Source organism: Xiphias gladius, chromosome 2 (genome assembly GCF_016859285.1).
Source record: "Xiphias gladius isolate SHS-SW01 ecotype Sanya breed wild chromosome 2, ASM1685928v1, whole genome shotgun sequence".
Lineage (NCBI taxonomy): Eukaryota > Metazoa > Chordata > Actinopteri > Istiophoriformes > Xiphiidae > Xiphias > Xiphias gladius.
In genome coordinates, this window is record NC_053401.1 from 13,485,012 (window position 1) to 13,510,649 (window position 25,638).

Genomic DNA, 25,638 nt, shown 5'->3' on the forward strand with positions numbered 1-25,638 from the left:
AGGATGACAATAGTTGGGGCAAAGCACCAGTCAGATCTACATGTAACACTGTTTATTACAAATATTGTAAATGCAGGTGTTTTAATGCTTGACATTGTTTGTAGATTTCATTTACAGGTCCTATGCAGCCTCAATTTGAAATAAAGTGATGATATTGGATAAAAAAAAAAAATCTATTTCAATTTGAAGTGTCAGTTTTTGACTCACATACCATACAGGAGGGTTTAGTAAACAGAAGTGTCTGTCAAAAATGATCTTTTTTTTTTTTAATTGCCAAATGTGTGTAATTTCATGCATTTTTCATTTTGTCAGTGAGGAAACTGATTAAAACCGTAAGGTTCTTGCCTAACATTACGTGAGAGTAATCATGATGCAGAAGGGCAAGGACAAAGTTGGGGAAAACACATCGTTGTCAGAGGCTCATAACGAGAAAGTGATAATAATGTCTCTGAACTATCTCTGACTGATTACATTTAAATAAACAAAGTCTGTGAAGAAACATTCTCTTGATAAAAACCAACAAGGCGGCTCTATGATAAATGATCACTGCGATTTGGGGGATAAGAGGCCTCAAACTGGCAAAATAGGAATTAAACCATGATAGTGGCAATTCATTTTTGTTCTCAAACAACAATACCAGGTTTTTCAAGGGATTGTTTAAATCAATGTCGCACTGATATATGTGCCACTTCCTTCTGTTCACAAACTATAGTACATACAGCGGTCCTATTTTTTGCATTATTACAATACTAATAAAATAAAAAATAATACCACTGCAACAAAACAATTTGTTAATAAGCCAAATGGCTAGTACAAGTGAGCTTAAGTCTTTAAACACAAAAATGGAGGCATTATTCTTTATATTAAGACATCTTGCATGCATTACTAATCAAAGTCTTTTTTCTTATTTTGATTGCAGCATCTTTGCCTTCAATTCATGGCATTGTTATGTACAAGTGATAAGCAATGTAACTGATGATAATTTACACATGATCCTATCAACAAAGAATATCTTTTGTGTGCTTCTGAGTGTCATCACCACAGAGGATGACCTATGTTACAGTAAACTTGTAACCTATGTCCAGCAAAAATGCAAAAAAGAGCTTATTTACTCCCTTCAATGTGCACCTACAGCATTACTGCTACTAAATAAATCTGTTTAGTACAGCAGTACCCTTTTTTCCTATTGCAGATATAACATAGTACAAAAATTGTCTCATTGCAGCAAATGTAGGTCCCCACTGGGGCCAATTCCGTGGAAGACTGAAATCATCCATCTCTTCTACAGTTTCTCTCTATTGTAATACATTTATCCCTCCTCCTCTTTGGCTGCAGGAGCCGCCTCCTTCTCCTTGGTTTCGGTTGGATCTGCAGTCTTGTCTGTTGGGAGCTCAAGGTCCTCCTCTTTTGGCGAGCCGGGAGCTACTCCGCCTTTTTTTTCAGTAGCAGCAGCGGCAGAGCTTTTCACCTCCATTACAGGAGTTTTCTCATCCTGCTTTACCACCTCTGCAGGAGGCGTGCCTTCCTCAGTAGCTGCTACCTTTTCCTCCATCTCCTTTTCACTTGTGTCAGTCGCCTTCTCCTCTGTTTCTGACTTTTTTTCCTCTGCTTGGGCTGGAGCTTCTTCCAGAGGGGCCGAATCTTCATCTACAGGGGGGATTCCTTTTCCGGCAGGACTTTGTGGTTTATTGTCTTTAGTGGGTAGTGTACCTTCCTCCATCATCTCTTCCTCTTCTTCGTCTATCTCATCCTCTAAAGGAGGAATCATCTGCTCTTCCCTCCCACCGGGGAATAATTTATCCGGGTAGACTAGCTTCAGCTGTTCCTCAAAGTAGTCCTCCAGGTACAAGCCTGCACTCCCTACCTCTGAGGTCGCCTGTACAGTCAGTGCACAGAAATGTCAGTGACAATGAAAGCGAGTTTGTACTTTAAAATAACTGATCTTTGGTAAAACTCAACTTTAGGTTCAAGAAAGCCCCTGCAAATGATTGTTAAGTAGTATTTGACAGTAAACAGAAAATGTGTTATCTTATATGACTTGACTGACTTGCAGATAACGGTTTAAATTTTCCAAAAGGACATTTTATTAAAAATCCAACAAACAAAAAAACTGATGTTTACCTTGTAGTACTTTGCACAGTTGAAAAATATGAGCCTAACGTCTGCGACAAATCCCTCTGGACTACTATAACATTCACCATCCTTCGACTTTGACCCTAGTTTCCTCTTCACTATTGACAAATCCATCGGGGTCTTGATCAGCTCTTTGTACCTTCTTGTCTCCTACATGAGGAAATAATTAAAAAGTTAAGCACCTAATACAACTGATACGAAAACCTGATTTTTTTTGCCAAACATTATCTCTTAAAAATGAATAACCAATTTCAAAAACAATTTTTATAATAAATCGCAATAACAATGCAATTTGGTTTTGTAAGAAAATATTTTATTGATAGCTGAAAGATTTATTGACCTCTGGTGGTAATTTACCTCTTTAAATGTGAGCTAATTGTGCAAATTATGGTGTTCAAAATAACATGAAAGATAAAATGATTAGAAAAACCACACTGGCGTAGTGGTGTTAATCTAACTGAGCAACTTTTTGGGCACATTTACTGAGGTACATTTTGACTGAAGTACTGACCTTCAACTCATAAAAATGACATCCAATAATCCTCTTAATTTTTAACTGCATTTTATTTTTATTGACTGACTTCCAGAGTAGTAGTAGTAAAATACCAGCAAAACAACAGTACAACTCCACAACACTGTTGACTGGTTTAGTTCCACTTTCTTAGAAGTTGGGTTTCTTTTTTTCTTTTTAAACATTACTAACATAATACATACATACAATACAATACAGTGCCTTACCGATGGAGAAGCAAGCTGCTGGAAGTCTGTGCTGAAGTCATTGCAGAACAGACGCATTAGCAGCCTCTCACACCTCTGTATAAATGTATAAGGAAAAAAATTAGATTCAAATCATTAAAGTCCTTAAGGATATGACATTTGTTTTATTGGAGATGATTGTGGGAATCAAAAAATATTTGTCCTGTTTATATGACAAATCGTATGTTTGAGACAACCAGGCTTAGGTACTGAAGCATATCATGGACAAAAAAAACAACTGTGTGACTGAGCGTACCCTTCTATCAACAGGTGGGAATGTTTCAGAGACAGCGTCATCCTTGTTGTCACAGTTGTACTCCATCTCAGGTGAGACGAGGTCTCGGCAGAACGAACAGAACCACTCGCCACTGAGATGGAGGAGAGAAATAAGGATACAAAAAGCTGCAAGGACTGGCCAATTACTGCTGAATAAGATCAAAACTGTACCGTGTCTGTCTCTACTTACAGGGCTGTTTGCATAGAGCAGCCAAGCTTAGTCTTAGACAATACCTGGAGAAGAGCTACTCAGCATCTTGATCATTTGATTAAATTTATACTCTCTGCTTAGTTCTTGTATAATAAAAACCAAAAAAAAAAAACTAAGTTATACTATTATGTTCTGTAAAAAAAGCAACATAAGAAAAAACAGGAACTACTGTGCATATTACACACATGATGTCCAACATGTCTGACAGATTGTATAATATGGTATTGTAATGTTTAAATTTGAGCAAAAGGAATGCAACACAGTAGCAGCACATGAAAATGTACATTTTTTGGTTGAATATTTCTCTAATTTGTCTTTCATGCTTACCAAATGTACCTCCACTCAATATAATCAAATGTGACAAAAATATATATATTTTAAGACAAATCTTGTAATTGTTAGACAAAAAATAAAATTAAATAAAATTTAAAAAGTTACAATGTGTGAAACTTTTCTTTTAAATAAACACAAACCAATACTTTTGTTACTGTAAAGGTTGATGAATAAGTTAAAGGGAAAGTAAAACTTACCCCAAGTGAAGGCTTTTGTACTTGCTAGCACCACAATAATGTCTATCATTTTTAATCATTACTATACTGAGATTAGATTTAATTTAGAAAGCTCTACATTACAGAAATGTTAAATATGTTGATACACTAATGGTAATTACAATAATTATGACAATATACCTTAAGGTTGGTAAGTAAAAACTATAATAATGTTTTTCCTAGACAAAATGTGCAGCAAATAAGGTTTCAAAGATCATACAGACAGGCTGCATATAAGACTGACACACCCTCCTTCAGGTACCATATTATTTATTCATTTCTTCGTATTTATTCCTGGGTGGTGCCAAACATACTTTTATCATCATAGAATTGTGCAACCGTTGCGGTAAGCATTTAAGATCCTTGTGTCTTTGAGAGATAGTCTCTCACCTGGGGGACTCATTCAGCGTGGGGATGTGGCAGGACAGATGGAAAACTTTGGGACACTTGTCGCAACAGAGCAGCTCTCCTCCATTCTGACAGACGGCACACCAGTCTTCATTAGGATCTTCCTCCAGCTCCAGTCTCTTTTCAGACTCTGGCTGTGTTGTGGGCTGTGGACGCTGCTCTTTCCCAGCCTTGGACTCTGATCCTGGGATTGGGACTGGAAAAGACACCTTCTGCTGCTGCCGGGGCTTTGACTGAGCCCCGGTGCTGCTGTCTGGCAGGCTGGACCCTATACTGGACTGCACCTGTAGGCAACGAAAATGCAGGATATATGGAATTAGATACAATGACTCACAGAAACAAAAACCAGAGAATGGGAAGTTGAGCACTTGACATTTTTGATTGCTGATTCAGGAGACCGAATAGTCCTTTAACTTAGTAACCAATAAAACTAAAGCTGGAAAAAACTAAATATATAACCCATTTTAAAAAACAAGAAAATATTGAACACATTCCTTCTGCATTCGACAATACATTGTCACCCACACCTCACTGCCTGCATGCTATATTTTGAAACTAAATAACACTGACAATAATACAAAAACACTCAACAACACTCTTGACTCATGTAACCCAAGTCATTTCTCTTACAAAATGAACTTCATCCTCATCCTCTGGTTCATCCTTGATGACAATAATGGGCCCTGGGGACGACCTTCTTCGTCGCTTGGCTGAGGGGGCAGATGGCGGATCAGAAGTCTGCTTCCAGGAAGATGTCCTTCAGTGCACAGATAGCCAGAGAGAGGAGAAGGGAAGATTGCGACCATTAAAAAAGTTAAAAAAAAAAAAAGACACTGTCCTTGCTTTCATCAGCTGGTTTGTAAGATCAAATTATCTTCTGAATTTCACGTTACATGTAAGGAAGAATGCAATCATACTTTAGGCTATGATTACAGAGTGAAATGTAAAACTGAAGGCTGATTACAAACAGTGATGAAGACAACTGCTATCAAAACATGACACAATTTAAAATAATTTCAATGTTGTGTATCAAAAAGGGTTTTAATCATCAAATATCAAAATCAGCAAGTAGCATTTCTATGTGACACATTTCTATAGACACAGCATTTCTGTGTCTATCTACGTAAGGAGCACAGATTCAAAACAGCATCATGGAAAAATTTTAGCCATAATGTGCCAGAGATGTTTGTGAAAACTGGCACAAAAAAAAAAAAAAGCAAGAATAGCTAATAGTTTCATAGTGAGAAAATGGCCAGGATAAGTACAAAAAGAGCTGTACAATGAAAGCAATGTTAAAGTTGCAAGGTATAAAGAAGATTCATAGATAAGGAACATTTTTCACAGTAGTTTAACTTAATGTCCTGAAAACTTTGACAATTTGACAGCCCATTTTTACTGAGGATTTAGGATCTTTTCTTACCCTGTGCTTCTGTCTGAAGAAGATGGTTTGGCCATCGGGGAGCTCTGCCTTCCTTGAACTTGAGAAAACAGGGTGAGAAATAATGAAAGAAAATTTGAAAATCATGATAAGCCTAATTAAAGATTTATTTTCATATTTGGGTAAGATCTTTAGGTTTTGAGCTCAACCACAGCATGGATACTGACCTGTTATGTGATTAAGTGTGGTTGTTTTGTCTGTGGTTGCTGAGGCTGGATTTGGAGCGTAGCTGGGTTTGGGGATAGAGATGGTGATGGAGGGAACAGTTCCGCTAGTTTCACTCCTTTTCAGGAAGGGGGACTCTGGTAGACCCCTCTAAAGAAAACAAAACAAAAATGGGGTATAATTAACGCATCATCACAGTTACACAAAACAAGCCTGAATAGCACTTTCTGTGTCTGTGGAATCCTGCTACTGTGAGACTGAAAATATCCTGCTAACCTGGTGTAGTGAGGTCTGTGTAGCTGCTCCGGCAGACAAAGGCTGTGGGTAGCGGGAAGTCCCCTGCAACACATCCATGGGTTTAGGAGGGAAGCTGGAGCTATGGATCAGATCTCTCAGAGACTACATAGAGGAAAAAAAAAAATAGAGGTTGAAAAAAAAACAGTTCAGTTTAAAAAAAAAAAAAAAAAAGCCACTTTATCGTCAACTATAAGTCAATTTGTCCCATTGTTTTGTTTTATTAATAGAGTGGAAAAATTGATTGTAAACGTTGCGACACTTGCATTTAACAAAGACTGTCAATTTCAGCTTTAATTTCTTGGTGAAAACACTTGTATCAGACATTCCCCTGAATAAAATACTGGTACAGGAAATATAACAAGAGTCTCGTATTTGACTCTTTGATAAGCATCATCTACAAAAACTTCCCATCGGACAAGGAGCCCATGTTTGGCATAAAGGACATACAGTACATTCCACACACAGACACACCGATACATCCACTTTCTAATCTGTCTGCCTGCACCCTCTTACCTGAGCAGGTGGGAATCCTGTGTTGTGAAGGATGGAGGAGGTGGGGCTTCTGGGGTTGGGGTGGGAACTCCCATACCTGCGTCCTTGCTGTGCCAAGCTGGGGGGTCCCTGGGAGGGGGAGGTCCCTCCATGGATGGGCCTGGTTGGGGGTGGAGGGCCGGGGGGTCCTGGGAGCCTGACATTCTGGTACCAGGACCAGTGGTTGGGAGGGGGCTGTCTGTGGGGCTGTTGGGAAAGCTTGTCAACCTTGGACAGAGGGGTAGTTGAACAGTTTAATCGGTGCTGGAAGAGGCTGTACTTTGTTGACATTTTTTATAGTGTAAAATCTAAAATATAAACGAAAGATAAATACAGAGCACTGAGAATGTTTCACAGTATACGAGCAGTAAGTAGAAAGTACCTATGAGAATTTAACAAATGTAAATTTGTAAAATCTTCTTTTATACGCAAGACTAATTCACCTCTGCGGTTATCAAAACTACTGATGTTATGAAAGTCCTACCTGCATCTGGAGCTGAGCCAGCGTGCTCTGTCGCTGCTGAGCTGACACTGACAGACCTCCAGCAGGTGCCTCTGCTCTTGGAACAGCTTGGTGGTTGGGGATAGGTGGCCGCCCCGGGCCCCTTTCCACTACTAGAGAACCTGGACAAAACAAGCAAACAGTTAACAAATACCTATGAATCGTACTCAAGTCCTCTGGTTGACAGGGACTCACCCAGTTTTCTATTTCTGTTGCCACGTCAGCTATGCTTAAAAGAGTACTCCACCGATTTAGCACTGGACTGCTGAAGCATTGCCAGACTCATGATGGACCGTTTTTTTTTTTTTTTTTTCTTTAAATGACAAAATTGATGCAACAGAGGTATTGATATCATTTTTTATTCCATGCATTCCTCTTTTTTTCTCAAAACCTGGCACCTACATTACCCATAATGCTACTCAACTGATGACAGTTTTTTCTGAGATTCAGATGTGTTATGCTAGTGGCAGGTAATGTATCTTTGAGCTGCTAGCCTCAAGCAGATTACGAGTGAGCTGCAGAGGTCTGGTAAGATCACTCCTTTCTAACTCCACACCTCTGCCCTTTTTAAATTTTCCGACTTGTGGTCTTCCGCTCCAGCCACTACCTTCTCAAGTGACATCACTTGAGGCAATTTATCAGATTTTTTGCCCAGCTTGCTCTGGAGCCACAAAAGGCTTCATTCAGTGTTTTTTCACATATGCAGTAGAACTCCTCAACACATGTAAACAGACTTTGATGCGTAAAATCGGTGGAGTATCCCTTTAATTACCAAACCACTTTTCTGCCTTTTACTTCAAGACAGAAACTATAATGTACTTTTTAGCTATGTTCTACAATGTATAGAGTGTGTAGTGCCAGTCTCACAAAAATCATTAAATAAAATAAATACAGTTGTTCAGCTAAATGTATTTACCATTTTCTGCTCTATTATATTCAGGAATAACAAACCTGTATGCTACCTATTTTTAATGGTAACCATGGTCCTGCACCTGTTGCCCACACTTGATGGCATAAGGCTTAAGAAGAGCGTTACCTGAAAATTGACCAAAAGACACAAATAAAAAGGGACTAATTTATGGTAAGGTTTTGTTAAAATTTAAGATAAATTATGAGAGCTATGTTTGTTTGTTTGTGTTTTGCAGGCCAAGTACAAGTGATTCTGGCCCACAGCATGTGAACATTCTTAGCTAGCCTCAAAGACAAGTTCAATTGCCTCATAGGTTTATGAAATAATTTCTGAAGTACATGCTTGGCTAAAAGTTACTCTAGTTTGCCGTTTGATCATCAGGTAGCTAGAAAAGAGATAAGCTGAGGTAAACCACAGCAGAGGAATCTTTGCACAGAAATGCGAATTCCTCCACAGACAGACCAGAGACAGAGACAACATAATATTGTCAAGTGCAAACATAAGATTAAGGAAAATGTTATTTAGGCCAGATGAGATTAATACACTGGAAGATGTCGATGCAAAAACTGTCTTGTTTACTCGATTGAAGAGCACATTGATAAAGATAAAATAAAAGTACAGGAGGATATGGCCAACAGTTCTTTTCAAGAAACTGTTACGTACTCTTTACTGTGCGTATTTAAAGTCAGTATTCGTTGCTGCTTGACTCGTACTGAAAGTTTCAGGTGAAGCAAGTCTTACCGAGGTCTACATTTGTGGCCCAGAAACCTGAGCGACACTGGAAGCGAACAGAACTCTGAGGGACGATGGAGGGATTACAGCTTGCTCTCATCAAGTAATGGATCTGGAAAAGGATCTAGGAGACAAGAAGAGTGGGAAATTTAAAAAAAGTGTCACTGAAATAATAAAAACTATTTTAGGATGTTGTAAAATAATTATTATAGAAACTCGCCAGTCTCTTGCAGTACAGGAGGGCTGTTCCACTATGGCTGGCTGTAGCCCATTTGGTGAAGCTAATCACATGGTCTAGGTGCCTACTCAGAGAGTTGACGTCCTCCTGCTGCTTTTTCAAACTCAACTCATGGTCCTTAGTTAAACCCTGAGAGTACATGTGCTCATGAAATATCAGAAAACAAAATGTCACAATTGGCTTTCAAAAGTTGTCACACTATGCAGATTAAACACACAGTACCTCAAGCTGGTTAACCAGAATCTTCCCCTTCCTGTTGATCTCCATAATCAAATTACAGATGGACTTCTTTATTTCATTAGTTACCGCCTTTCGGTTTTCTTCGACTTGTTGAAGTCTGGGAGAATCAATGGCAGAAAATGAAAATGAGTTGTAATATCATGCCATACAATAACCCAACATCATTTTGAATTAAATTTGCTAAAACCAAAGTCTCAAAAATACATGCAGTGTTTCAGTCTTCTAAGGCAACCAATTTGTTGAAATTATGTTGCAAACACATACTATTACACCCAAAATGCCTATAAAAAACAGAAACTCTGAAACTCAGCTATAGAGGATAGCTTTACCCAGTGCTGATACAGCTGGAAACTTCCTCGATGGCCTTTCTTTTCTCTTGTAACTGTTGCGTCATGTTCTCCAGATACTGCCTGTGGTTTCTGTATGCATCCTCCAAAAACTGGTAGCTAGACACAAAAAAATATCAAAATGTGTGATGAATGAATCAAAACTATTTTTTTCTGTCACCTGAATTAATCATTGGATATTCTTCTTTGGTAACAAACTATGGTGCTTTTAAAATATGCCTGAATTTTTATTTCATTTTATTTTAATTTTTCAAATTTTTTCTAATAGTAAACAGGTTTTGAAATGAATAGAAAGGACCTATCAAACCTCACATCACACAAAAATCATGTGCTTAAAATCAGGAGCAAGCTTGCTAAATTGTCCAAAATGCTGTATCATCACTGCAAGTTGAAAAGCTCCATACATCTATTGCCAATTTGTATGGCAGATAAATAGAAAAATACAGTTTTTAATGGCATTTAAAAAAAAAAAAAAAAAATACTGCATACTTGTGATCCTTGTGCTTAAGCAGCTGACAGTCCCGACAGGTGAGTCGGTCACAAGTTTCACAAAACAGCTTCAGTGGCTCCTGCTTGTGGATGTCACAAAACACAGGCCTCTGTGTGGAAATACCTACTGCTTCTGGATTACAGATAAGTGGGAAATTTAAGATCACACGGAAATATAATTTCACTTTATGTCACCTAAAATGTTTGCTCAGCTTTTTAAAATATCTACACCATCATTGTCATAACACACATCTTGTCAGAACAGTTTGTATACACTACTCGGAACTCTGGCAAGTAGGAAACTGTCATTTACAAGTAACGGATGGCAGTGTCTTTTCTGAACGGCTGCCAACAGTGCTCCTGCCCCTCTCTTCACTTGTTGAACAACGTAACTGTTAACTGCGCCTTGTGCATTTCTTCAGTGAGTAATTCAACCCTCCTTTCAGTAACTGCTTGATGGGCTTAAATGTGCCAGGCACTGAATAGCCCACAGGCTAGAACACCTCAGGTTTTTTGCAAAATTGCCTTAATTCAGTATTTAACATTTTTCTTACTATCACTTAAGTGCAGTGTGCAACATGCATCCTCACTACAATACAGTATACAAAATTGAATTTTGTACCTTTAGGTTAATCTTATTACAGAAAAATTGCTGTGGACACACACTACCTGGAGACATCTCCTCCTTCTGGCGTATGGTGTGATCCCTGGTGAACTTGACCCTTTGGTGTGCCTCAATACATGTCACACACAGAAACTCCACACACTCCACGCAGTAACCTGTTGCTTCTGTGTTGTCATCGCAGCTCATACACACCTATTACAGACAACAATTCAGAACAAAACCAAGGAAGACTGAGCGAATTAAAAGTCACCGCTGTAGTGTTGTGAGAGTAGTGTCATAAAACCAAACTGTTGCGAGAGGAAAGTCTAAGGATATGCGGGTGATGACTAACCTGGCTGGTTTTCTCCACGGTGCTGCTTGGCACCTCCGCAGAGTCCTTGACAAAGAAATTATCTAGCACGTCCATTTCCCAGCATTCCTGTCTGCATACTGGACATCGAATGGCACCCACTGGAGCAACAGACCAGATCCATTATTCAAGGTTTCAGCTCACAACCACTTACATGATTTTGTATTTTATAATGAATACACGGAGTTGGGCAATAGGCATCTATAGAAATGACTTAGTGCTTTCAGACTAGGATATTAGTCATCAATTTACATATTCTCTGGCTACGCCACCCAACTTCAATTCTAGCTTGGTATAAAGAGCTTCATCATGATCTCCCACAGTTACTTAAATCACAACTGTATCAGGGACCTACAAGCCCTCATATCAACAGACACTGTTCTCACATGGTTTGTTGTCGACTTGACCTTGCGAGTCACGCCTCGGGTCAGCACTTCTGAAAGGGGAAGGCAGACATCTCTTGCAGAAGGAGTGAAGACACGGCAGGAGTTTGGGCTCTCTGTTGTGGAAGCTTAACTTGCAAATGGGACATGTGTCCATGAGCCCGAAGGTGCCTTGCTGTTTCAGCCTCTCCTCCTCGACTGGCAAACTTTCAGCTTCGTTTTCAACGATGATGACAATGTCGTCATTGTCAACATTTTCGGCACTTTCATCCATGTTTTTGTTTTTCTTATTTCTGCTTCCCGATCTTTCTAGTCAACCAATCAATACAGTGTTGCGATTGAAAACAAAGGACAGCCTATAATATTAGTTTAACAAACCAGATAGGGATTATAAATACTAATATTATGCATTACAACATTAAAGACATAGCCCCTTCATCCTACGAGGTGGTTAATTAAACTGTACGTTAACAGCTTTAGTGAAAGTGTAATTCTTTCCGTTTCGGAAGCTAATTTAGCAACGTAGCCTATCTTATTTGCACATATGCTGGAGGCAATAAATACCAATTTCTCCACTTTGTGGCGGTTTTTATTAAAACAGGTAAAAGCTAACATCGCACCGCCACATATAGATTAAAATTATGCTACATACATAGTATTTTGAAGCTCATATGTCCATGGGAAAAGCGACCATCTGTGCATTCGTTGCTCAAAACACATACCACATATTACCCAAACGGCACTGCGGTCTTTTAAAGCTACAGCGCCCAGTTACGACCAACCTACGTACTACAGAGAGCAACTTTAAATTCGAAATTTTTACTCACTCTTAGCCTATCAATATTAAATTACTCTCCTTGTGAATGTGTCAGACATTGTTGTTTTTAATCACCCTCTCAGTCATTTGCCTATTTGTGCGGGAGCCTGCCCTGTGTAACTGGGAGGAGTCTTGTAGGAACTCCTACAAGAGCTGCAGGACAAATCGGCTTACTAGTCAACACATGACATCTTGCATGGCATGTTTAACCCAGGGCTTCATGTAAAGACCAAAAGTTTGGTCTTGAGGAGTCACACTGTCATGAGAATGAACTTGACAGCTGGGAGCCACTCCATTCCTCTGAGTGATGGGAATAGCATACCTTTGATAGGACTGGGGACTTATGGGGATCCCCGCACGGTAAGACACTATATTAAGCCAGATTGCTCATAGGACATAAACTAATAATTGACCAGCATGATATAAATAAAATTTAAAAAATAAAGATTTACATTGTTAACTCTATGACTTCAGGGATATTTTTAATTCATTTTTTTCTTTGATAGACCCCTAAAGGAACTGCATATGAATCAGTTAAAGTGGCTATTGAAACGGGATACAGACACCTTGATGGGGCTTTGGTCTATTTCAATGAACACGAGGTGGGACAGGCAATAAGGGAAAAAATTGCTGATGGAACTGTTAAGAGAGAGGACATCTTCTACTGTGGAAAGGTCTGTAAAGTTTTTTGTTTGTGTGACTGTCTGATGGTGAAGTTCTTGTGGTCTTCCAGTTGACCAATGAACTTTTTCCCACAAGGAGATTAATGGCTATAAAGTGAGTTCAACACTTGTGAAACAAGTAATACCATTTCATCTGCACCATTTTGCAGTTGTGGAACACATTTCATCCCCCCGAATGGGTACGTCCTGCTTTAGAGAGAACCTTGAAGACATTACAGCTGGATTATGTCGACCTCTATATTGTAGAAATGCCCACTGCCTTCAAGGTATACATAAATTTATGTCACAATGCCTGAGGAAACTTTGAAAAGGCATGGCTTTTTAAAAATCAGTTATTTCACCTCACGACATATTACTAAAATACTATTATTTTCTGAAGCCAGGAGATACATTCTACCCCAAAGATGAGAACGGCAAGCACATTTATCACAAGACAGACCTCTGTGCTACATGGGAGGTAAACTTGTTGACTTTCTCGCCACATGAGTCTAAAAAAATCTTTCTTGCACAATCATATCCAGGTGTACAAATGTCTAAAGGTCAACACTGATTGCAGAAAGAGATAATATTGGCCAGTGCTCAAGTTATTAACAAAATCTTGGTAGTATGCTGGGTTGTGTGCTTGGAAAACTAACAATTTGTTCAACGTTTAATTTCCTTTCTGGCTGTGACTGGCAATTTTTATTATCTTTGCCAGGCTTTGGAGGCCTGCAAAGATGCTGGCCTTGTAAAATCTCTTGGAGTATCCAACTTCAACAAGCGACAGCTGGAGCTGATTCTTAACAAACCTGGGCTGAAACACAAACCTGTCTCAAATCAGGTATAGACATGTTAATGATGTGCCTATGTTCTGGAAAATAAGGCAAATGATAAGATATCATTCAACTTTGGGTAATAGAAGAAAGAGAGAGGACTGACACACACAACCAAATGCACCAAGCCAGAGCCATCTTAAGGAACTAATAAACAGTATTTGTGTTTTTTTTTAAAAAATAGGTTGAGTGCCATCCCTATTTCACTCAGCCAAAGTTGCTTGAATATTGCCGGCAGAATGGTATTGTCATTGTGGGATACAGCCCCTTGGGGACATCTCGAGATGCATCCTGGTATGGGAGAAAAATGCATACTCATCACATTCAATTAATTTGTCACTAGTAAAAGAAACAGTGTCTTTAGCCGTAATAGCAATTTGCTTGCATAAGACCTGGGTTGCATAAGATCTTGCATAAAGATGGCCTTTATATTTAAAAATGTAATTTGTTGTTTCATAGTAAAATACCAGTCTTTTAAACAGGGTAAACCTAAAATGCTCCCCACTGTTGGAAGATGAGCTACTGGTATCAGTTGCTAAAAAGTATAACAAGACCACAGCCCAGGTTACCCTGAGGTTCAATCTGCAGAGAGGAGTGGTGGTCATCCCAAAGAGCTTCAACCCTGTTCGCATAAAGGAGAACTTTCAGGTTTGTTTTTATGGCTCCGAAAAGTACATCTTTAAAAATCAGGAAATAAAATATGAAAGGTGGTATGATTTTTTTTATTTTTTATTTTTTCTAAATACTGCAGATATTTGACTTCTCTCTTTCTGAGGCGGAGATGAAGGCAATTGAGGGGTTGAACAAGAACATCCGCTTTGTGGAGCTCCTCATGTGAGTATAATGCCTAATGTGTGAGTGATGTTATGCTCTTCTAATAAAGAAATAATTAATATTTTTCTCAACAGGTGGTCTGATCATCCAGAGTATCCATTTCATGATGACTACTAGACACTACATATGTCAAGACTTCACTTAAATTTGATCAAATAAGTTAGCTTGTTCACTTTATTCTTTTACAAGATTTATTGCCTTGTTTTGGAAATAATTTTGATGGCAGTTTTGTTTACATTTCATGATATTTGATACATAATAAATAATACATTGTAATTCTTACCATCGTGACTTAGCAGGAAAGTCGATTGTTTAGATAAAATCTTTTTAAGACCAGTTCATTTGTACTTTTTTATTTTAAAATTACTTGAACTGTATTTTTCTTTATTATTAATAAATTATTAAAAGGCAAATGGAAAACAATGTTCTCAGCCTTCCTTATTTGGAGTAGCGCTGCAACCTCGCCGGGTTTTCTTTTGAGACGGAAGTGGAGGAAGGGCATTTATTGTATAATTGTAAAGTTGTGTAGAAATATTAGCAACAGTAAAATGTATCGTTATTATTTTAACAAACATATGTATGAAAGGTCCGTTTAATCTGAGCAGCAAAATCAAGTAAGGTCACGTATTATGCTGAACACAGATTTGTTTTCGACATTGCAACGGACGTTTGTAGAAACAATGCTGCCTTAATGTGCTGTAAGAAATATTAAAATTCCACCTGTTGGAAATGTCCGGCAAAATTATATGAAAGACTGTCAAATTCTTTTAAAAGGTACATCGTTGCTCAAATGTGTCGTCTAGATAGTGGCCATACGGGTAAGGGCAATGCTGCAAACACACGTCACTTTTTGGTTGCTGGATGTATCCTTATTTACTACTTGAATGGTACTATCTCCCCTTCATTTTCTGATACACCATATAATATATCCGCGCTGTCTTCATTACGAAACAAACAAACAAAAAAACTACATAAATCGCTCTCTGTGGAAAAAGTTGTTGCAAATTGCTATTTAGAGGCAAAACACTGCTTTTTATACAACCAGCATACTTGGAAGCAGTGATAGTTTTCGAGTGAGCTTGAACGCACCACAACAGCTCCCCCAACCTTGCTAGCTCTGGCTAGCACGTTGGCTATTACGGCTACAGTACTTACAGACGACGTTAAATTATACGGAAAGTGAAATTCGGCAAAACAAAGCAAAAGGATTAATGCCCTTTCCCTACGTGATTCCGATGAACCTACTCAAGCCGTGGTGGACTGTCCTTCTCAGCCGACTTTCTTAGCTAGCGTCAATGTTAGCTGCGCAACGGGCAGCGGTAGCTAATCTGATTTTAGCTGGCAAAATTAGCTGTATGCTAGTTTTCCATTGCCTCCAATGCTTCAATGAATGGGGGTGGATTCACTGAGTGAAGACATCAGTCAACAATGTACGCTTGCTACTACTAGCCTCCTCCTTGTTGTGGTTCGGCTTGGCTGGTATTTAGCTACCAGCTACCAGGTGCTCGAAGAAGTGGACGCAGTGGAGTTTATTCCAGGAAACCTGACAAGCAAACGTGATTACGTTAGCTAATGAACATTTCCAGCTAGCTATATGAGTTAGCTAACCGTGGATAAGTTTGTCGGGAATGCATGATCACGAAAAAATCATGCACTACCCAGGTACATAGACGTAGCAATAGCAATATTAGCTTGCGTAACACAATACGACAGCCAACTTTGTAAAGCCGGAGTGTTTTTGTTTTGTGTTTACAAACTTATTTTCTAATTCGTTGGTCGTCCCTGGCCCAAGTCTTCACTTCAGACGTAATTTTTGTGAAGCTGTCGTCTGTGAGAAGGAATGATTGCATTTCGGACTGACCCTGCCCTCCGTCCCAGGTAGGGGAGTGGTGGTGGAGAATCCCCGGTCTGGCCTGGCCCGCTGTTTACGAATGATGGGAAAACATTGATTAGTAGCCGCTCGGTTGTCGTGTTTATGCATGCACTTTCGGACCAGATTATGATTCGCCATCGCAACTGGGAAGTCCTGTCATTGAAGTGATTTACTATTTAGAAAATTTGAAGGATCATGATGGACACGGAAGAAGTTCCCCAAGAAGAAAATTATTGGAAATAATCATGCACTGCTGAGCTGAACCCAGTGCATTTATTCATATATCATTTTTAAAGACTGTTTCGCTGGAACCACTCCAACATGTCTTCATTTGCTGAGTTCGTCCCACCTCCTGAATGCCCAGTTTTTGAGCCGAGTTGGGAAGATTTCTCTGATCCTTTAGGATTTATCAACAAGATCCGACCCATTGCAGAGAAAACGGGCATCTGCAAAATCCGACCCCCCGAGGTAAACTCATATAATTTTAATCATCGGAATAAACACTGGATTAAAATCTTGCATGATTTGCCTGTTATGCTCTCACGTATGTAGCGCTGGTTTACTTTGGGCCTGCGTGAATTTTTCAATAGGCAATGACATTACTAGTTGCCATTAGTCTAATAGAGGCCAAATAAGGCTTAATTTCTTTGCGCTGAGGCGTACATATTTTGAACTTGGGTGACACTAGCTTTCCTTTGTTGTTCAGAAAAGTTTTTAAAAGGTAAAGTAAATTCAACAGTTCCAACAATTCCGTTGTTTTTGTTTTCCTAATGCCTAGCTAAGTTACAGAACAACGATTGTACCACGTTAGCTGCGAAGATGCGACATTGAGCCACATGCAGGCCTGTAGTTCCTGTCAGACCATAAACCTATATTAATGCTATTTATTATGTTTTATACAGACATACAAGCAACCATTCGAGTACATTTGGATTTTCTAGGACCTTTAACCTGTTGGGGTGTTTGTGCGTGAACAGCTAAGCATCAATTCCATTTTGAAAATTATAGCTTCAGTCAGTGTTCATACACAGTTGTACTGGACGAAAATAGGTTCAACAGCACTTCTGCGGGAGTAGCGGTATTGTGTTATGAATACAGTGGTGGTACCTCCAACCTCACTAAATAAGCTCTGCTCATGTTCTTTTCTCCTGAGAAACATTGATTTGTTCCAAGTTGCAGTGCTGTTACTGTCATTCCCTTATTGTTGTTGTTGTGTTGGGAAGAGTTAATGTTTTTGTTTCCCTGTCTATCAGGACTGGCAGCCTCCGTTTGCCTGTGATGTACGCAACTTCCGCTTCACTCCTAGAGTACAAAGACTGAATGAACTTGAGGTGAGTTTGCCATAACAATAATAATGAGTGAAGGTGGGGCACAAGTGTTGCTTAAGTAGAACGTGAAAAAAAACATTAAGAAGGAAAACAGTCCTCACTTTGTACACTGGTCCAAGGTGTGCTGTTAATTAACTCATCATTGCTCCTTTGACAGCAGTATGTAGACTCTTTTTCCACCTGCAATGTCTTCTGTCTTGCACCTGTCAAGATTTGGATTTGTGTTTCTCAATTCTCTTGTTTAATGCATGTAAAGCAAGGGCAGCACGACAGCTTCAGTATCTGAATTATAAGGTTTTCACTTAACCAGAGCAGCATGTTCATGTATCAAAGTGCAGCCATTCAGATATAATTTTGCCTGAGGTGTCCAGTGTGCATAACTACAGAACACTGGGCTCATGCATTTACAGTCTGTCCTCAATCCCCTCTCTTCTGCCTGTCCAGGCTCTCACTCGGGTTAAGCTCAACTTTCTGGATCAAATCGCAAAGTTCTGGGAGCTGCAGGGATCCAAGATTCGATTCCCTCATGTGGAAAGGAAGATTTTGGACCTCTATCAGCTCAGCAAGGTAAAATTACATAAATTTGAATTGGTTTTTGTGTGTGTGTGTGTGTGTGTGTGTGTGTGTGTGTGTGTGTGTGTATGCTGTTTATTTTTAGAATAAATCTATAATACTGATTTTAGTGAATAAATGGGGATTAATGATTTTGTCTTGCTACAAGATGCTTTGACACATGTCGAAAATATAGTTTATTTATTAATTATTTTGATGGTTCTTGTAATTTGTTTTATAATGTTGAAAAAATACCATCAAAACTTGGGCGGATACTATAATTGACTGCTGCTTCACATTTCATGTAGTTGTTGATCCACTTTAATTTACTACTACCAAAAAAGATTCATCACCTTAGGTTTTGCATTTGACTCTGTGGGCACCTGTGTGTGTGTTTGTTTCAGATTGTGTCATCCGAGGGCGGCTTTGAGATGGTGTGTAAAGAAAAGAGGTGGTCCAAGGTGGCTAGCCGAATGGGCTTCCCCTCTGGGAAAGGCACCGGCTCACTGCTGCGCTCCCACTACGAGAGGATTCTTTACCCCTATGAGCTCTTTCAGTCTGGAGCCACGCTAACTGTAAGTACTGCTGACTGCAGTTTGTCTTTACTTCATGTAGTAGCTGCATTATAGTAATAATTCTGTAATAAGAATGGAAATTGAAATGAACTAGATTTCAGCCCATAATAACTCTTTAAAAAGGGCAAGAAAATTAGCATGTGTGCTTGTTTGTCTTCTGAGGTTTTTGACAAAATAGCACATGAATGCAATGTTGTTTGTAGAAGCTTGGACATCCGCATACACGTTAACACGATGTTGTTGATGTTGCATACAGATTCAGGAATGCAGCCATTTTGCATCATTGTATATAAGACATCCAAAATGACTTTTAACTGAAATTGTACAGGAGCTCTTAAAAGTTGGAGGAAGGAGAAATATACAGCATGTGAGTGGGTGTTGATATCGAGATGGCTCTTCTGGTTACTTTACTTTTTCTTCACCGTTGCACTAAATTTCTTTTGGCTGCTGCCAGTGTCTCTGTCACATTTCAGCCTTGGACTGCTTTATACTGTTGGAAACCAACCAAACTTGGCCTGATCAAATCAAACCTATTGCAAATAGCTACCTGCCCAATAATAATACAAATATAATAATAATAATAATAATAATGATAATAAAAATAATAATAATAATAATAATAATAATAATAATAATAATAATAATAAAAACAATAAAAAGAATAATAATACCCCTGTTTTTCAAAACCTAATTTCCTTTCATCCAACTCCTTTCTTCAATTAGGGCATTCAGAGGCTATACGATGAGGGAGATGATGGGGAGGAAGTAGATGAGGGAGTTGGCGAGGATGCGGCGGAGGAAGAGGAGCAAGACGAGGAAGAGGAGAAGGAGAAAGATGGGGAGGGTGATGCAACGCAAACCAAAGAGCGGCTTCTGCCTGAGAGACGGTCCAGGCGCCTTAAGTCTGAGGTAAACCAAAAAAAAAAAAATGACAAGGCATATGGTAATTGTCAGCTAGACTAGGAGTTTGGGTCACACTACAGGAGTGGTTCTCAAAAAGGGGGGTCGGGGCCTGGGGGGGGATTGCTGATGCTATCAAGCTATCAAGGTCTTGCTGACCTTTATTTAACTAAAATTCAACTTAGGTCCTTTTTTATTAGTTGTATCCCTTGTCATTATCAAAATTATATTTGTCAAAATTATATGGGAGGAGGTGTGAACTTTTTTCGGCTTCTGAAGGGGCGCATGCCAGAAAAATTTTGAGAACCACTGCACTACAGAAAGTGTAATTCCTTTTGCAAATATTTCACATATTCGTCTTATGTCAGAGCAGGCATTTCACCAAAAAAGCTTAGTCCTTTTAATATTGGCTAATCTGCCTTTAGCATCTCTCTCCCTGCCCCTGTCGAGATTCCCAGCTGTGGCAGGCATTCTCCCCAGACACCGTTGAACATTTGGCCTTTTTGCAGGATCACTCTGTTTCACTCTGCTGTTGTTGTTGCTGTGTTTCTCTAGAGAGAAAATAAGGAGCCAAAAGGCCTCAAAATCTTCAGCACAAGTCCCAAGATGGTGGGCTTGGAGATTGTGTCAGCTGGTAAGGATAATTTTTGTTGACCTGTATTTTTACACATGGGAGGAACAGAACAACAAATCAGCAGAGTTACTGTGAGTATTTCCTTTCTCACATCGGCAACTTTCACTTAGATGACGGATTCAACAAGAAGCAGCGTCACCTCAAGGCGCAGGCCTTCGCCATCAAAATGAAACCTCGCAAGGAGACCCTTGAGGTCAACTTTGTGAGTACCAATTCAGTGTATTTGACATTTGCCTGATGGCTGACGTTCATTGTATCTTATGCAACTCTGAAAATGACCATCCCTGTGTGTTTTGTGACTCTGATCCCCCAGATTGACCTCTACCTCTGCCTTGTGTGTGGTCGCGGCGATGAGGAGGACCGGCTCCTGCTGTGCGATGGCTGCGACGACAGCTACCACACCTTCTGCCTGATCCCGCCTCTGCAGGAAGTGCCCAAGGGGGACTGGCGGTGCCCAAAGTGTGTTGCTGAGGTAATGCTTGAAGGATGTCTGGCCAATTCAAATTCTAAAAGAAAGTTGAGGTATATTTATTGATACATCCTCACATGTTAAAATGCACATGTAAAAAAAACATTTTTGATGGCCCGCCGCTGTTATTTCACATCGTCAAGTTTAAGGATTATAAACAAATGATAAGAATTGTTATATTTTTGTTCTGTGATCCGAATTTGTATCTATTGTGTAATTAACCCTGTTTGTGCTTATTGCAATCACTGTAAATTCCTGCTGTAATGAATATGTTGTCCATCTTCCTTCACAGGAGTGCAGTAAGCCCAGGGAAGCATTTGGCTTTGAGCAGGCTGTGAGAGAGTACACTCTCCAGAGCTTTGGAGAGATGGCTGACCACTTCAAGTCAGACTATTTCAACATGCCTGTACATGTATGTAAAATCTGATTTTTAAGTTAGAATACACTCACTGTTTCATGGATGTCCTCCTATCATCTTGCTGTCCCACATTCTGCCTTAACACGTAGAAGTTAAGTGTGTTGCTCAAAGGCTTTTGCAGTGAAAAGATAAGGCAGGGACTTTCATTAGTTCCACTTTGCGCCCCCAGATGGTCCCCACAGAGTTGGTTGAGAAGGAGTTCTGGCGCCTGGTCAGCAGCATTGAGGAGGATGTCATCGTAGAGTACGGAGCTGACATCAGCTCCAAAGAGGTGGGCAGTGGATTTCCTGTCAGGGACGGCAAAAGGAGGCTACTGGGAGATGAAGAGGTGAATAAATTGTTTTATTGTATTTTTCAAAACATTTAGAATCTGTAATTGCATTTTATGTTGAGCTTTGTTATAAGCCCAGTTCATTTTTTTCTTAAATATTCTGTCAGAGGTTTATAACCAATAAAATATTTTTACTGGAGATTCCCCCTGTGTCCTAGAGACATTACCTGGGTCATTTTATTCCATCTAATAGATCCTCTAAAATTTTCTTCTTTTAATGACGCTACATTAAGTACAAAAAGGTCATTTGCCCTGAAGTGAAATAAAGCACTCTCCTCTCTTGTCAGGAGTATGCCAATTCAGGCTGGAATCTGAACAACATGCCAGTGCTGGAGCAGTCGGTGCTCACCCACATCAATGTGGACATCTCAGGCATGAAGGTACCCTGGCTTTATGTGGGCATGTGTTTCTCCTCTTTCTGCTGGCACATCGAGGACCACTGGAGCTACTCCATCAACTTTTTGCACTGGTGAGACAAAAGGCGCACAAGACTTTGTTACAGCTCTGATATATGATTACTGATGTAAATAAAAAATACACCATTGAAAGCAAAAAATACTCCCAACAATTGAAAAATTAAAATAATTGAATTATTTATGCTCATGGAAACTGTCCTTGTTCTGTTCAACTTGTTTGTCATTTTGGATAAGAGCATCAGGTAAATATCTTTTAATGTTAATTTATTCCTTTCTGTGTTTTCCAGGGGTGAACCGAAGACTTGGTACGGAGTGCCGGCCTCTGCAGCAGAGCAGCTAGAGGCTGTGATGAAGAAGTTGGCTCCTGAGCTGTTTGACTCTCAGCCTGACCTGCTCCATCAATTGGTCACCATCATGAATCCCAATGTCCTCATGGAGCATGGCGTCCCTGTATGTATCATGGGCCCTGGCTTGATAGTTGATCTGATTAGATATTGGTTGTGTGTTCCATGTTGTTTATTAATCACACGTGTATTTCTTCCCTTAGGTGTACAGGACCAATCAGTGTGCAGGGGAGTTTGTGGTGACCTTCCCCAGGGCCTATCACAGCGGCTTCAACCAGGGCTACAACTTCGCAGAGGCTGTTAACTTCTGCACCGCTGACTGGGTGAGGGAAAAGTAAATTCCTCTTCAATATAAATAAAACGTTTTTTTTTTTTTTTTTTAAATTGAACATGGGTATTCATCTTTCACTCATGGTCTTCCTCAGTTACCTATGGGTCGTCAGTGTGTGGCCCACTACCGACGGCTCCACCGCTACTGTGTCTTCTCCCATGAGGAGCTGCTGTGCAAGATGGCCGCTGATCCAGAGACCCTTGATGTGGAACTGGCTGCTGCTGTATTCAAGGAAATGGGAGATATGATGGAGGAAGAGACAAAACTCAGACAGGCCGTCCAAGAAATGGTGAGAGGAATCTCTGTATTTGTAGATAGGTAATGATAATTCCTGGTAATCTGGTTTTGAACCTGTGTTTCATCTGTAGTTTGATATAACTGTCAATGGTTGTAACTAGTGCTTATCTTGTGCCTCAGTGTCATATGTTCATTAGTTTTCTTTCTTCCATAACTACAGGGGGTGCTGTCCTCAGAACAGGAGGTTTTTGAGCTGGTCCCTGACGATGAACGCCAGTGCAACAAGTGTAAGACAACCTGCTTCCTGTCTGCACTGACCTGTTCCTGCAGCCCTGATCGTTTGGTTTGTCTAAACCATGCAGCAGATCTCTGCGACTGTCCACTGGGCAACAAGTGTCTCCGGTGAGAGGTCTTACTTTTGGGCACAATACCAGTTCAGTTATGTCTATTAAAGTAATAACTGTAAGTAATGTCAGTTATTTGTATTTAAATTGGCTAGCAGTGCCCTACTCAGCATTTACTTGGCCTCACCAACCATATCAACTAGTTATCTGCATTATATATTTCAGGTATCGCTATGATCTGGAGGAGTTTCCCTCCATGCTTTACGGGGTCAAGACCCGGGCTCAGTCCTATGACACATGGGCAAAGAGGGTCACAGAGGCCTTGGCTGCGGACCAGAAGAACAAGAAAGGTTTTATATACTATATTATTACTGCAAAATACATACACGTTGCACAAAAATGTTTTCATGGTAGCTTGTCTTTGTGCATTTTCATGATTCTTTTGTGTGTCTCAGATCTTATTGAGCTCAAGGTTTTGTTGGAGGATGCAGAGGACAGAAAATATCCTGAGAACTCTCTGTTCCGACGCCTCAGGGAAATGGTCAAAGAGGCAGAGACATGCTCCTCTGTGGCCCAGCTGCTGCTCACCCGAAAGCAAAGGCACAGGTCAGTGGATATACAAACCCTTATTATAATTCAACAGAAAAGAAATTTACTGGTAAACCAGCAAACACAAACATTTTTTTTCGCATTTGGAAATCAATACTCTGTCTGCTTAAAGTTGAACTAAATTATCACTCTTTTTCCATGTGTGTCCGCAGCAGTCGTCTGCGTTCTGAGAGCAGTCGTAACCGTACCAAACTGACAGTGGACGAGCTCAAGGCCTTTGTGGATCAGCTCTACAGGCTGCCCTGCATTATCAGCCAGGCCCGACAAGTCAAAGTTAGTCCCGTGCATACCTACGCACTTACTCAAGCACACGGTTATGGACAAATTCAGCCATGTTGTAAATTAAATATGGCTCACACCTTCATTTCTCATTCGTTATTATTATTCTCTTCACTATCCCCTGTTTTTCTCCTATAAAACCCCTTCTTCCATCATCAATACTGTCCTATCTGACTGCACTCTTTTCTTTTGCCCCCAATCCCCATCTTTATCTCCCATGTCTCCAGGAGTTACTGGAGAATGTGGAGGACTTCCATGAGCGAGCCCAGGCGGCGCTGTCAGACGAGATGCCTGATTCTTCCAAGCTGCAGGCGCTGTTGGACCTGGGCAGCGGCCTGGATGTAGAGCTGCCTGAGCTTCCAAGACTGAAACAAGAGCTCCAGCAGGCCCGCTGGCTCGATGAGGTAGGCCCTAATAAGAGCCACAACCTGTTTGTGGGGTTTAAATGAGTTACTGTAGTTGTAGCCTCATGTAACATGCTGTCGTCCTCCTCCATCCCAGGTGCGTGTCACCCTGGCTGAGCCCCACGGGGTCACACTGGAGCTTATGAAGAGGCTCATAGACTCTGGGGTAGGTTTGGCTCCCCACCACGCTGTGGAAAAGGCCATGGCCGAACTGCAAGAGATCCTCACTGTCTCAGAGAGATGGGAGGATAAGGCTCGTGCCTGCCTGCAGGCCAGGTAAGGCTGCACACATACACATGAATACACACACATTTGCAAAGACTTCATGAGGATGTTTGTACTTTTCCACAGTGCTGTTCATCATTTAATAAACCATATTAGAGACAGAAAGCATGTAAACCTCAACCTGTGCTCCTTACCAAAAAGCTTGATCACCCCATGCCTGTCTCTCCTCCTATAACCCCAGGCCTCGACACAGCATGGTGACCTTGGAGAGCATTGTGCTGGAAGCTAGGAACATCCCAGCATATCTGCCTAATATTTTGGCCCTCCGAGAGGCCCTACAGAAAGCCAAGGAGTGGACTTCCAAGGTAGAGGCCATCCAGAGTGGCAGCAGCTATGCATACCTGGAGCAGCTGGAGAGTCTGCTGGCCAGGGGTCGCTCCATCCCTGTCCGGCTAGATCCGCTTGCCCAGGTAGAGTCTCAGGTGGCCGCAGCCCGAGCCTGGAGGGAGAGGACTGCTCGCACCTTCCTCAAGAAGAACTCGACATACACACTGCTCCAGGTGGGCCATCACAAGTAAAGGATAGAGTAGTTGTTGATTTATTGGGCTGTGATGGTAAAAATTAAATGCAAATATATAAAATAAA

General features: G+C 40.3%; 3 protein-coding genes across 12 annotated transcripts in view; 2 read left to right on the plus strand and 1 right to left on the minus strand.

Annotated features, from left to right (window-relative positions):
- Window positions 1-16,666, minus strand: trim24 (tripartite motif containing 24). Of its 8 annotated transcripts, none has more exons than XM_040142253.1 (20): window positions 16,586-16,666; window positions 11,582-11,887; window positions 11,178-11,296; window positions 10,891-11,038; window positions 10,222-10,354; window positions 9,715-9,831; window positions 9,368-9,482; window positions 9,128-9,274; window positions 8,917-9,031; window positions 7,248-7,387; window positions 6,746-6,991; window positions 6,212-6,334; window positions 5,938-6,085; window positions 5,753-5,810; window positions 4,963-5,089; window positions 4,315-4,616; window positions 3,146-3,257; window positions 2,872-2,946; window positions 2,122-2,283; window positions 1-1,876 (listed from the first exon to the last, which is right to left on the minus strand). In XM_040142253.1, the coding sequence occupies exons 2-20, from the start codon at window positions 11,850-11,852 to the stop codon at window positions 1,310-1,312; spliced, it is 3,225 nt and encodes a 1,074-aa protein (XP_039998187.1). In that variant the 5' UTR covers window positions 11,853-11,887; window positions 16,586-16,666; the 3' UTR covers window positions 1-1,309. The 8 variants fall into 8 exon arrangements, with proteins under 8 accessions (XP_039998187.1, XP_039998195.1, XP_039998178.1 ...); XM_040142261.1 differs by having other exon boundaries at window positions 11,582-11,883; window positions 16,586-16,607; XM_040142244.1 differs by lacking the exon at window positions 16,586-16,666 and adding an exon at window positions 12,406-12,615.
- On the plus strand, window positions 12,517-15,405 carry LOC120798183 (aldo-keto reductase family 1 member D1-like). 2 transcript variants are annotated; one of them, XM_040142289.1, is made up of 9 exons: window positions 12,529-12,755; window positions 12,902-13,069; window positions 13,228-13,344; window positions 13,458-13,535; window positions 13,776-13,898; window positions 14,075-14,184; window positions 14,373-14,538; window positions 14,642-14,724; window positions 14,799-15,398. In XM_040142289.1, the coding sequence occupies exons 1-9, from the start codon at window positions 12,597-12,599 to the stop codon at window positions 14,839-14,841; spliced, it is 1,047 nt and encodes a 348-aa protein (XP_039998223.1). In that variant the 5' UTR covers window positions 12,529-12,596; the 3' UTR covers window positions 14,842-15,398. The 2 variants fall into 2 exon arrangements, with proteins under 2 accessions (XP_039998229.1, XP_039998223.1); XM_040142295.1 differs by lacking the exons at window positions 13,228-13,344; window positions 13,458-13,535 and having other exon boundaries at window positions 12,517-12,755; window positions 14,799-15,405.
- kdm5a (lysine (K)-specific demethylase 5A) overlaps window positions 15,796-25,638 on the plus strand; it is a 17,020-nt gene continuing 7,177 nt past the window's right edge. The window contains exons 1-21 of one of the 2 annotated variants that reach the window (XM_040142195.1): window positions 15,796-17,065; window positions 17,851-17,928; window positions 18,370-18,492; window positions 18,882-19,052; window positions 19,776-19,961; window positions 20,508-20,586; window positions 20,697-20,788; window positions 20,900-21,058; window positions 21,348-21,467; window positions 21,643-21,801; window positions 22,092-22,273; window positions 22,508-22,670; window positions 22,768-22,887; window positions 22,990-23,184; window positions 23,353-23,534; window positions 23,702-23,826; window positions 23,932-24,082; window positions 24,241-24,358; window positions 24,592-24,768; window positions 24,866-25,044; window positions 25,235-25,553. In XM_040142195.1, coding sequence (XP_039998129.1) covers window positions 16,919-17,065; window positions 17,851-17,928; window positions 18,370-18,492; window positions 18,882-19,052; window positions 19,776-19,961; window positions 20,508-20,586; window positions 20,697-20,788; window positions 20,900-21,058; window positions 21,348-21,467; window positions 21,643-21,801; window positions 22,092-22,273; window positions 22,508-22,670; window positions 22,768-22,887; window positions 22,990-23,184; window positions 23,353-23,534; window positions 23,702-23,826; window positions 23,932-24,082; window positions 24,241-24,358; window positions 24,592-24,768; window positions 24,866-25,044; window positions 25,235-25,553 — 3,225 coding nt within the window. In that variant the 5' untranslated portion in view covers window positions 15,796-16,918. Of the gene's footprint in view, window positions 17,066-17,850; window positions 17,929-18,369; window positions 18,493-18,881; window positions 19,053-19,775; window positions 19,962-20,507; window positions 20,587-20,696; window positions 20,789-20,899; window positions 21,059-21,347; window positions 21,468-21,642; window positions 21,802-22,091; window positions 22,274-22,507; window positions 22,671-22,767; window positions 22,888-22,989; window positions 23,185-23,352; window positions 23,535-23,701; window positions 23,827-23,931; window positions 24,083-24,237; window positions 24,359-24,591; window positions 24,769-24,865; window positions 25,045-25,234; window positions 25,554-25,638 lie in introns of both variants that reach the window. The other variant, XM_040142186.1, reaches the window with a different exon arrangement.

What these genes read in the sequence shown, in the direction of transcription:
- trim24 (XM_040142208.1), bottom strand. Translation starts at nt 12,298, where the DNA reads ATGTGTTTTGAGCAACGAATGCACAGATGGTCGCTTTTCCCATGGACA. An exon ending in TCAAGTCGACAACAAACCAT is followed by an intron (nt 11,297 to 11,581) that starts GTGAGAACAGTG and finishes CTGTTGCTCCAG; the next exon opens with TGGGTGCCATTCGATGTCCA. An exon ending in TGGCTCAGCTCCAGATGCAG is followed by an intron (nt 6,992 to 7,247) that starts GTAGGACTTTCA and finishes CCTCTGTCCAAG; the next exon opens with GTTGACAAGCTTTCCCAACA.
- LOC120798183 (XM_040142289.1), top strand. Translation starts at nt 12,597, where the DNA reads ATGTTTAACCCAGGGCTTCATGTAAAGACCAAAAGTTTGGTCTTGAGG. An exon ending in AAATGCCCACTGCCTTCAAG is followed by an intron (nt 13,345 to 13,457) that starts GTATACATAAAT and finishes TATTTTCTGAAG; the next exon opens with CCAGGAGATACATTCTACCC. An exon ending in CGCTTTGTGGAGCTCCTCAT is followed by an intron (nt 14,725 to 14,798) that starts GTGAGTATAATG and finishes TTTTCTCAACAG; the next exon opens with GTGGTCTGATCATCCAGAGT.